The sequence below is a fragment of the Heptranchias perlo genome, chromosome 2, assembly GCF_035084215.1.
Source record: "Heptranchias perlo isolate sHepPer1 chromosome 2, sHepPer1.hap1, whole genome shotgun sequence".
NCBI lineage: Eukaryota > Metazoa > Chordata > Chondrichthyes > Hexanchiformes > Hexanchidae > Heptranchias > Heptranchias perlo.
The window spans coordinates 30,807,144-30,822,143 of NC_090326.1; the positions used below are offsets into that span (position 1 = coordinate 30,807,144).

At 48.8% G+C, this 15,000-nt stretch overlaps 3 protein-coding genes across 3 annotated transcripts in view; all 3 read right to left on the bottom strand.

Moving 5' to 3' along the window:
* cap2 (cyclase associated actin cytoskeleton regulatory protein 2) overlaps window positions 1–15,000 on the bottom strand; it is a 306,535-nt gene that overhangs the window by 179,914 nt on the left and 111,621 nt on the right. The window lies entirely within an intron of this gene.
* Window positions 117–9,145, bottom strand: LOC137333151 (keratin-associated protein 10-8-like; the record flags this gene model as incomplete). The annotated part of the gene is made up of 3 exons (XM_067997336.1): window positions 117–708; window positions 3,236–3,425; window positions 8,917–9,145. Coding segments are annotated over 3 exons (1,011 nt in total), but the record flags the coding sequence as incomplete, so codon positions are not given.
* The window catches only part of LOC137300181 (uncharacterized), a gene marked incomplete at both ends in the record, with an annotated part of 13,793 nt that continues 12,208 nt past the window's right edge, over window positions 13,416–15,000 (bottom strand). The window contains 2 exon segments of the mRNA XM_067969262.1: window positions 13,416–14,003; window positions 14,005–14,123. Of these exon segments, the coding sequence (XP_067825363.1) occupies window positions 13,416–14,003; window positions 14,005–14,123 (707 nt within the window).

Genomic DNA, 15,000 nt, shown 5'->3' on the forward strand with positions numbered 1-15,000 from the left:
CACAAAGGGAAAGACACACACACACACAGGGAAAGACACACACACACACACACACACACACACACACACACAGGGAAAGACACACACACACACACACACACACACAGGGAAAGACACACACACACAGGGAAAGACACACACACACAGGGAAAGACACACACACACACACAGGGAAAGACACACACACAGCGAAAGACACACACAAACAGGGAAAGACACACACAAACAGGGAAAGACACACACACACACACACACACACACAGGGAAAGACACACACACACACACAGCGAAAGACACACACACACACACAGGGAAAGACACACACACACACACAGGGAAAGACACACACACACACACACACACACACACACACACACACACACACACGGAAAGACACACACACACACGCACACGCACACACAGGGACAAGCACACACACACAGGGAAAGACACACACACACACACAGGGAAAGACACACACACACAGGGAAAGACACACACACACACACACACACAGGGAAAGACACACACACACACACACACACACACACACAGGGAAAGACACACACACACACACACAGGGAAAGACACACACACACACACACAGGGAAAGACACACACACACACACACACACACACACACACAGGGAAAGACACACACACACACACAGGGAAAGACACACACACACACACACACACACACACAGGGAAAGACACACACACACAGGGAAAGACACACACACACACACACAGGGAAAGACACACACACACACACACACACACACACACACAGGGAAAGACACACACACACACACACACACACACACACACAGGGAAAGACACACACACACACACAGGGAAAGACACACACACACACACAGGGAAAGACACACACACACACACACACACACAGGGAAAGACACACACACACAGGGAAAGACACACACACACACACACACACAGGGAAAGACACACACACACACAGGGAAAGACACACACACACACAAGGAAAGACACACACACAGACACACACACACACACAGGGAAAGACACACACAGAGAAAGACACACACACAAAGACACACACACACAGAAAGACACACACACAAAGACACACACACAAAGACACACACAGGGAAAGACACACACAGGGAAAGACACACACAGGGAAAGACACACACACACACACACACACACACACACACAGAGGGAAAGACACACACACACACACACACGCACACACAGAGGGAAAGACACACACGCACACACACACGCACACACAGGGAAAGACACACACACACAGGGAAAGACACACACACACACAGGGAAAGACACACACACACACAGGGAAAGACACACACACACACACACACACACACACACACAGGGAAAGACACACACACAGAGGGAAAGACACACACACACACACAGGGAAAGACACACACACACACACAGGGAAAGACACACACACACACACACACACACAGAGAAAGACACACACAGAGAAAGACACACACAGAGAAAGACACACACACAGAAAGACACACACACACACAGAAAGACACACACACACACACACACACAGGGAAAGACACACACACACACAGGGAAAGACACACACACACACAGGGAAAGACACACACACACACAGGGAAAGACACACACACACACACACACACACACACACAGGGAAAAAGACACACACACACAGACATACACACACACAGGGAAAGACACACACACACACACACACACAGACATACACACACACAGAGAAAGACACACACACACCGAGAAAGACAACACACACACACAGAAAGAAAGACACACACACACACACACACACACACACACGGAAAGACACACACACACACACAGGGAAAGACACACACACACACGGAAAGACACACACACACACAGGGAAAGACACACACACACACACACACACACACGGAAAGACACACACACACACACACACACACACAGGGAAAGACACACACATACACACACACACACACAGGGAAAGACACACACACACACACACACACAGGGGGAAAGACACACACACACACAGGGGGAAAGACACACACACACACACACAGGGAAAGACACACACACACACAGGGAAAGACACACGCGCACACAGACAAAGACACACGCGCACACAGACAAAGACACACACGCGCACACAGTCAAAGACACACACGCGCACACAGACAAAGACACACGCGCGCACACAAAGACACACGCGCACACAGACAAAGACACACGCGCACACAGACAAAGACACACGCGCACACAGACAAAGACACACGCGCACACAGACAAAGACACACGCGCACACAGACAAAGACACACGCGCACACAGACAAAGACACACGCGCACACAGACAAAGACACACGCGCACACAGACAAAGACACACGCGCACACAGACAAAGACACACGCGCACACAAAGACACACGCGCACACAGACAAAGACACACGCGCACACAGACAAAGACACACACGCACACAGACAAAGACACACGCGCACACAGACAAAGACACACGCACACACAGACAAAGACACGCGCGCACACAGACAAAGACACGCGCACACAGAAAGTCACACGCGCACACACACACAAAGACACACGCGCACACACACACAAAGACACACGCGCACACACACAAAGACACACGCGCACACACACAGGCGCACACGCGCGCAGACGCACACAAAGAGACACACACACACACAGAAAGCCACTCACACACACAGAGAAAGCCACACACACACACAGAGAAAGCCACACACACACACAGAGAAAGCCACACACACACACACACACACACACACACACAGAGCCACACACACACACACACAGAAAGACACACACAGAAAGACACACACACAGAGAAAGACACACACACACACAAAGACACACACACACAAAGACACACACACACAAAGACACACACACACAAAGACACACACACACGCACAGAAACACACACACGCACAGAAACACACACACGCACAGAAACACACACACAAGGAGAAAGACATACACATACAGAAAGACACACAGAAAGACACACAGAGAAAAACACACAGAGAAAGGCACACACAGACACACACACACACAGACACACACACAGAAAGACACACACACACATAAAGACACACACACACATAAAGACACACACACACAAAAAGACACACACACAAAAAGACACACACACAAAAAGACACACACACAAAAAGACACACACACACATAAAGACACACACACACACATAAAGACACACACACACAAAAAGACACACACACACAAAAAGACACACACACAAAGACACACACACACAAAGACACACACACACATAAAGACACACACACACACATAAAGACACACACACACAAAAAGACACACACACACAAAAAGACACACACACAAAAAGACACACACACAAAAAGACACACACACACAAAGACACACACACACAAAGACACACACAAAAAGACACACACACACAAAGACACACACACACACAGAACACACACACAAAGACACACACACAAAGACACACACACAAAGAAAGACACACACACAGAGAAAGACACACACACAGAGAAAGACACACACAGAGAAAGACACACACAGAGAAAGACACACACAGAGAAAGACACACACACAAAAAGACACACACACAAAAAGACACACACACACAAAAAGACACACACACACAAAAAGACACACACACAAAAAAGACACACACACACAGAAAGACACACACACAAAGACAGACACACACAGAGAAAGACACACACAGAGAAAGACACACACAGAGAAAGACACACACAGAGAAAGACACACACAGAGAAAGACACACACAGAGAAAGACACACACAGAGAAAGACACACGCAGAGAAAGACACACGCAGAGAAAGACACACACACGCAGAGACACACACACGCAGAGACACACACACGCAGAGACACACACACGCAGAGACACACACACGCAGAGACACACACACGCAGAGACACACACACGCAGAGACACACACACGCAGAGACACACACACGCAGAGACACACACACGCAGAGACACACACACGCAGAGACACACACACGCAAAGACACACACACACAAAGACAAAGACACACAAAGACACACACACACAAAAACAAAGACACACAAAGACACACACACACACAAAGACAAAGACACACAAAAACACACACACACACGCACAGAGACACACACACGCACAGAGACACACACACGCACAGAGACACACACACGCAGAGACACACAGACACACACACGCACAGAGACACACACACGCACAGACACACGCACAGAGACACACGCACAGAGACACACGCACGCAGAGACACACGCACGCAGAGACACACACACACAGACACACACACAGACACACACACAGACACACACACACACACAGGGAAAGACACACACACACACACACACACAGACATACACACACACAGGGAAAGACACACACACACACACACACACAGACATACACACACACAGAGAAAGACACACACACACCGAGAAAGACAACACACGCACACAGAAAGACACACACACACACACACACACACGCACACACACGGAAAGACACACACACACACACAGGGAAAGACACACACACACACGGAAAGACACACACACACACAGGGAAAGACACACACACACACACAGACAGGGAAAGACACACACATACACACACACACACACAGGGAAAGACACACACACACACACACACACAGGGGGAAAGACACACACACACACACACACAGGGAAAGACACACACACACACACAGGGAAAGACACACATACACACACAGGGAAAGACACACATACACACACAGGGAAAGACACACACACACACACACACAGGGACACACACACACACACACAGGGAAAGACACACACACACAGGGAAAGACACACACACACAGACAAAGACATACACACACACAGAGAAAGACACACACACGGAGAAAGACAACACACACACACACAGAAAGACACACACACACACACACACACACACACAGGGAAAGACACACACACACACAGGGAAAGACACACGCACACACACACACACACAGGGAAAGACACACACACACACACACACAGGGAAAGACACACACACACACACACACACACACACACGGAAAGACACACACACACACACACACACAGGGAAAGGCGGACACAGGGAAAGACGCACACACACACACACACACAGGGAAAGACACACACACACACACACACACACACACACACACACAGGGGGAAAGACACACACACACACACAGGGAAAGACACACACACACACACACACACACACACAGGGAAAGACACACACACAGACACACACACAGGGAAAGACACACACACACACACACACACACAGGGAAAGACACACACAGACATAGGGAAGGAAAGACACACACACAGGTAAAGACACACACACACACAGGGGGAAAGACACACACACAGGGAAAGACACACACACACACACACAGGGAAAGACACACACACTCACACAGGGAAAGACACACACACACACACACACACACAGGGAAAGACACACACACACACACACAGGGAAAGACACACACACACACACACACACACACACACACACACAGGGAAAGACACACACACACAGGGAAAGACACACACAGACATAGGGAAGGAAAGACACACACACAGGTAAAGACACACACACACACACACACACAGGGAAAGAAACACACACACAGACACAGGGAAAGACACACACAGACACAGGGAAAGACACACACAGACACAGGGAAGGAAAGACACACACACAGGGAAGGAAAGACACACACACAGGGAAAGACACACACACACACAGGGAAAGAAACACACACACACAGGGAAAGACATACACACAGGGAAAGACACACACACACAGGGAAAGACACACACACACACAGACACAAAGAGACACACACGGACAGACAAAGACACACACACTGACACAGACGCGCTCACATGCTGAGAAAGACACACACAAAGACACGCTCACACACAGGGAAAGACACGCTCACACACAGGGAAAGACACGCTCACACACAGGGAAAGACACGCTCACACACAGGGAAAGACACACACACACACACACACACACACACACACGCAGACAGAGAAAGGCACACACGCAGACAGAGAAAGGCACACACAGAAAGACACACACACACAGAAAGACACACACACACAGAAAGACACACAAACACAGACACACAAAGACACGCTGATGCGCACACACACAGGGAAAGACACAACCACATACACACACACAGAAAGACACAACCACACACACAGGACAAAAACAGACAACCACACACACATGGAAAGACACACACACACACACACACAGAAAGACACAACCACATACACACACACAGAAAGACACAACCACACACACACACACACACACACACACACACAGAAAGACACAACCACACACACACACACAGAAAGACACAACCACACACACACACACACACACAGAAAGACACAACCACACACACACAGAAAGACACAACCACACACACACACACAGAAAGACACAACCACACACACACACACAGAAAGACACAACCACACACACACAGAAAGACACAACCACACACACACAGAAAGACACAACCACACACACACACACACAGAAAGACACAACCACACACACACACACAAAAGACACAACCACACACACACACAGAAAGACACAACCACACACAGACACAACCACACACACACACACAAAAGACACAACCACACACACACACACACACAGAAAGACACAACCACACACAGACACAACCACACACACACACACAGAAAGACACAACCACACACACACAGAAAGACACAACCACACACACAGAAAGACACAACCACACACACAGAAAGACACAACCACACACACACACACAAAGACACAACCACACACACACACACAAAGACACAACCACACGCACACACAAAGACACACACACCGAAAGACATATATACATACACACACAGAAATGAGACACACACAGAAATGAGACACACACAGAAATGAGACACACACACAACCACACACACACAGTTAAGACACAACCACACACAGAGTAAAACACAAAAAGGCAACCACACCCACACAGCAAGACACACAGATGCACACACGCACAGACACACAAAGACACACGCACATACACACACACAGACACAAAGACACACACAAAGACACACACAAAGACACACACAAAGACACACACAAAGACACGCACATGAAGACGCACACGAAGACAAAGACACACACGCACACAAAGACACACACGCGCAAAGACACACACGCGCAAAGACACACAAACACAGACAGACAAAGACACACAAACACAGACAGACAAAGACACACAAACACAGACAGACAAAGACACACAAACACAGACAGACAAAGACACACACGCGCACACAGACAAAGACACACACGCGCACACAGACAAAGACACACACGCGCACACAAAGACACACACGCGCACACAGACAAAGACACACACGCGCACACAGACAAAGACACACGCGCACACAGACAAAGACACACGCGCACACAGACAAAGACACACACGCGCACACAGACAAAGACACACGCGCACACAGACAAAGACACGCGCACACAGACAAAGACACACACGCGCACACAGACAAAGACACACACGCGCACAGACAAAGACACACGCGCACACAAAGACACACACGCGCAGACAAAGACACACACGCGCACACAGACAAAGACACACACGCGCACACAGACAAAGACACACGCGCACACAGACAAAGACACACGCGCACACAGACAAAGACACACGCGCACACAGACAAAGACACACACGCGCACACAGACAAAGACACACACGCGCACACAGACAAAGACACACACGCGCACACAGACAAAGACACACACGCGCACACAGACAAAGACACACGCGCGCACACAGACAAAGACACACGCGCACACAGACAAAGACACACGCGCACACAGACAAAGACACACACGCGCACACAGTCAAAGACACACACGCGCACACAAAGACACACGCGCGCACACAGACAAAGACACACGCGCACACAGACAAAGACACACGCGCACACAGACAAAGACACACGCGCACACAGACAAAGACACACGCGCACACAGACAAACACACACGCGCACACAGACAAAGACACACGCGCACACAGACAAAGACACACGCGCACACAGACAAAGACACACGCGCACACAGACAAAGACACACGCGCACACAGACAAAGACACACGCGCACACAAAGACACACGCGCACACAGACAAAGACACACGCGCACACAGACAAAGACACACACGCACACAGACAAAGACACACGCGCACACAGACAAAGACACACGCGCACACAGACAAAGACACACGCACACACAGACAAAGACACGCGCGCACACAGACAAAGACACGCGCACACAGAAAGTCACACGCGCACACACACACAAAGACACACGCGCACACACACACAAAGACACACGCGCACACACACAAAGACACACGCGCACACACACAGGCGCACACGCGCGCAGACGCACACAAAGAGACACACACACACACAGAAAGCCACTCACACACACAGAGAAAGCCACACACACACACAGAGAAAGCCACACACACACACACACACACACACACACACACACAGAGCCACACACACACACACACACACAGAAAGACACACACAGAAAGACACACACACAGAGAAAGACACACACACACACAAAGACACACACACACAAAGACACACACACACAAAGACACACACACACAAAGACACACACACACGCACAGAAACACACACACAAGGAGAAAGACATACACATACAGAAAGACACACAGAAAGACACACAGAGAAAAACACACAGAGAAAGGCACACACAGACACACACACACACAGAAAGACACACACACACATAAAGACACACACACACATAAAGACACACACACACACATAAAGACACACACACACACATAAAGACACACACACACAAAGACACACACACATAAAGACACACACACACAAAGACACACACACACAAAGACACACACACAAAAAGACACACACACAAAAAGACACACACAAAAAGACACACACACAAAAAGACACACACACAAAAAGACACACACAAAAAGACACACACACAAAAAGACACACACACAAAAAGACACACACACAAAAAGACACACACACAAAAAGACACACACACAAAAAGACACACACACAAAAAGACACACACACAAAAAGACACACACACAAAAAGACACACACAAAAAGACACACACACAAAAAGACACACACACAAAAAGACACACACACAAAAAGACACACACTCAAAAAGACACACACACACAAAAAGACACACACACACAAAAAGACACACACACACAAAAAGACACACACACAAAAAAGACACACACACAAAGACACACACACAAAGACAGACACACACAGAGAAAGACACACACAGAGAAAGACACACACAGAGAAAGACACACACAGAGAAAGACACACACAGAGAAAGACACACACAGAGAAAGACACACACACGCAGAGACACACACGCAGAGACACACACACGCAGAGACACACACACGCAGAGACACACACACGCAGAGACACACACACGCAGAGACACACACACGCAGAGACACACACACGCAAAGACACACACACGCAGAGACACACACACGCAGAGACACACACACGCAGAGACACACACACGCAGAGACACACACACGCAGAGACACACACACGCAGAGACACACACACGCAAAGACACACACACACAAAGACAAAGACACACAAAGACACACACACACAAAAACAAAGACACACAAAGACACACACACACAAAGACAAAGACACACAAAAACACACACACACACGCACAGAGACACACACACGCACAGAGACACACACACGCACAGAGACACACACACGCACAGAGACACACACACGTAGAGACACACAGACACACACACGCACAGAGACACACACACGCACAGACACACGCACAGAGACACACGCACAGAGACACACACACGCAGAGACACACACACGCAGAGACACACACACGCAGAGACACACACACGCAGAGACACACACACGCACAGAGACACACACACACAGACACACACACAGACACACACACGCAGAGACACACACGCAGAGACACACACGCACAGACACACACACGCAGACACACACACGCAGACACACACACGCAGACACACACACGCAGACGCACACACACGCAGACGCAAACACACGCAGACGCAAACACACGCAGACGCACACACACGCAGACGCACACACACGCAGACGCACACACACGCAGACACACACGCACAGACACACACGCACAGACACACACGCACAGACACACACGCACAGACACACACGCACAGACACACACGCACAGACACACACGCACAGACACACACGCACAGACACACACGCACAGACACACACGCACAGACACACACGCACAGACACACACGCGCAGACACACACGCGCAGACACACACGCGCAGACACACACGCGCAGACACACACGCGCAGACACACGCGCAGACACACGCGCAGACACACGCGCAGACACACGCGCAGAGACACACGCAGAGACACACGCAGAGACACACACGCAGAGACACACACGCAGAGACACACACGCAGAGACACACACGCAGAGACACACAGGCGCAGACACACACGCGCAGACACACACGCGCAGACACACACGCGCAGGCACACGCGCAGACACACACGCAGAGACACACGCAGAGACACACACGCAGAGACACACACGCAGAGACACACACGCAGAGACACACAGGCGCAGACACACAGGCGCAGACACACAGGCGCAGACACACAGGCGCAGGCACACAGGCGCAGGCACACACGCGCAGACACACACGCGCAGACACACACGCGCAGACACACACGCGCAGACACGCACACACACAGACGCACACACACAGACGCACACACACACAGACGCACACACACACAGACGCACACACACAGAGACACACTCACACAGAGACACACTCACACAGAGACACACTCACACACACACACACACACAAAGACACACACACACAAAGACACACACACACAAAGACACACACACACAAAGACACACACACACAAAGGCACACACACACAAAGGCACACACACACAAAGGCACACACACAAAGGCACACACACACCCACACTCACAAAGGCACACGCACAGAGACACACGCACAGAGACACACGCACAGAGACACACGCACAGAGACACACGCACAGAGACACACGCACAGAGACACACGCACAGAGACACACGCACAGAGACACACGCACAGAGACACACGCACAGAGACACACGCACAGAGACACACGCACAGAGACACACGCACAGAGACACACGCACAGAGACACACGCACACACAGACAAAGACACACGCGCACACAGACAAAGACACACACGCGCACACAGTCAAAGACACACACGCGCACACAAAGACACACGCGCGCACACAGACAAAGACACACGCGCACACAGACAAAGACACACGCGCACACAGACAAAGACACACGCGCACACAGACAAAGACACACGCGCACACAGACAAACACACACGCGCACACAGACAAAGACACACGCGCACACAGACAAAGACACACGCGCACACAGACAAAGACACACGCGCACACAGACAAAGACACACGCGCACACAGACAAAGACACACGCGCACACAGACAAAGACACACGCGCACACAGACAAAGACACACACGCACACAGACAAAGACACGCGCACACAGACAAAGACACACGCACACACAGACAAAGACACGCGCGCACACAGACAAAGACACGCGCACACAGAAAGTCACACGCGCACACACACACAAAGACACACGCGCACACACACACAAAGACACACGCGCACACACACAAAGACACACGCGCACACACACAGGCGCACACGCGCGCAGACGCACACAAAGAGACACACACACACACAGAAAGCCACTCACACACACAGAGAAAGCCACACACACACACAGAGAAAGCCACACACCCACACACACACACACACAGAGAGCCACACACACACACACACACACAGAAAGACACACACAGAAAGACACACACACAGAGAAAGACACACACACACACAAAGACACACACACACAAAGACACACACACACAAAGACACACACACACAAAGACACACACACACACGCACAGAAACACACACACGCACAGAAACACACACACGCACAGAAACACACACACAAGGAGAAAGACATACACATACAGAAAGACACACAGAAAGACACACAGAGAAAAACACACAGACACACACACACACAGAAAGACACACACACACATAAAGACACACACACACATAAAGACACACACACACATAAAGACACACACACACATAAAGACACACACACACATAAAGACACACACACACACAGAAAGACACACACACACATAAAGACACACACACACATAAAGACACACACACACATAAAGACACACACACACACATAAAGACACACACACACAAAAAGACACACACACACAAAGACACACACACATAAAGACACACACACACAAAGACACACACACAAAAAGACACACACACAAAAAGACACACACAAAAAGACACACACACAAAAAGACACACACACAAAAAGACACACACACAAAAAGACACACACACAAAAAGACACACACACAAAAAGACACACACACAAAAAGACACACACACAAAAAGACACACACACAAAAAGACACACACACAAAAAGACACACACACAAAAAGACACACACACAAAAAGACACACACACAAAAAGACACACACACAAAAAGACACACACACAAAAAGACACACACACTGAGAAAGACACACACACAAAGACACACACACACAAAGACACACACACACGCACAGAAACAGACACACGCACAGAAACACACACACAGAAACACACACACAAGGAGAAAGACACACAGAGAAAAACACACACAGAGAAAGACACACACAGAGAAAGACACACACAGAGAAAGGCACACACAGAGAAAGGCACACACAGACACACACACAAAGACACACACACACGCACAGAAACACACACGCACAGAAACACACACGCATAGAAACACACACACGCACAGAAACACACACACGCACAGAAACACACACACAGAAACACACACACAAGGAGAAAGACACACACACACACAGAAAAACACACAGAGAAAGACACACACAGAGAAAGACACACACACACAAAAAGACACACACACAGAAAGACACACACACAGAAAGACACACACACAGAAAGACACACACACAGAAAGACACACACACAGAAAGACACACACACAGAAAGACACACACACACAGAAAGACACACACACACAGAAAGACACACACACACAAAGACACACACACAAAGACACACACACAAAGACACACACACACAAAGACACACACACAAAGACACACACACAAAGACACACACACAAAGACACACACACACATAAAGACACACACACACATAAAGACACACACACACATAAAGACACACACACACATAAAGACACACACACAAAGACACACACACAAAGACACACACACAAAGACACACACACAAAGACACACACACAAAGACACACACACACACATAAAGACACACACGCACATAAAGACACACACACACATAAAGACACACACACACAAAAAGACACACACACACAAAAAGACACACACACACATAAAGACACACACACACACATAAAGACACACACACACACATAAAGACACACACACACAAAAAGACACACACACACAAAAAGACACACACGCAAAGACACACACACAAAGACACACACACACATAAAGACACACACACACACATAAAGACACACACACACAAAAAGACACACACACACAAAAAGACACACACACAAAAAGACACACACACAAAAAGACACACACAAAAAGACACACACAAAAAGACACACACACACAAAGACACACACACACACAGAACACACACACAAAGACACACACACAAAGACACACACACAAAGAAAGACACACACACAGAGAAAGACACACACACAGAGAAAGACACACACACAGAGAAAGACACACACACAAAGACACACACACAAAGACACACACACAAAAAGACACACACACAAAAAGACACACACACAAAAAGACACACACACAAAAAGACACACACACAAAAAGACACACACACAAAAAGACACACACACAAAAAGACACACACACAAAAAGACACACACACAAAAAGACACACACTCAAAAAGACACACACACACAAAAAGACACACACACAAAAAGACACACACACACAAAAAGACACACACACAAAAAAGACACACACACAAAGACACACACACAAAGACAGACACACACAGAGAAAGACACACACAGAGAAAGACACACACAGAGAAAGACACACACAGAGAAAGACACACACAGAGAAAGACACACACAGAGAAAGACACACACAGAGAAAGACACACACACGCAGAGACACACACGCAGAGACACACACGCGCAGAGACACACACACGCAGAGACACACACACGCAAAGACACACACACGCAAAGACACACACACGCAGAGACACACACACGCAGAGACACACACACGCAGAGACACACACACGCAGAGACACACACACGCAGAGACACACACACGCAGAGACACACACACGCAAAGACACACACACACAAAGACAAAGACACACAAAGACACACACACACAAAAACAAAGACACACAAAGACACACACACACACAAAGACAAAGACACACAAAAACACACAC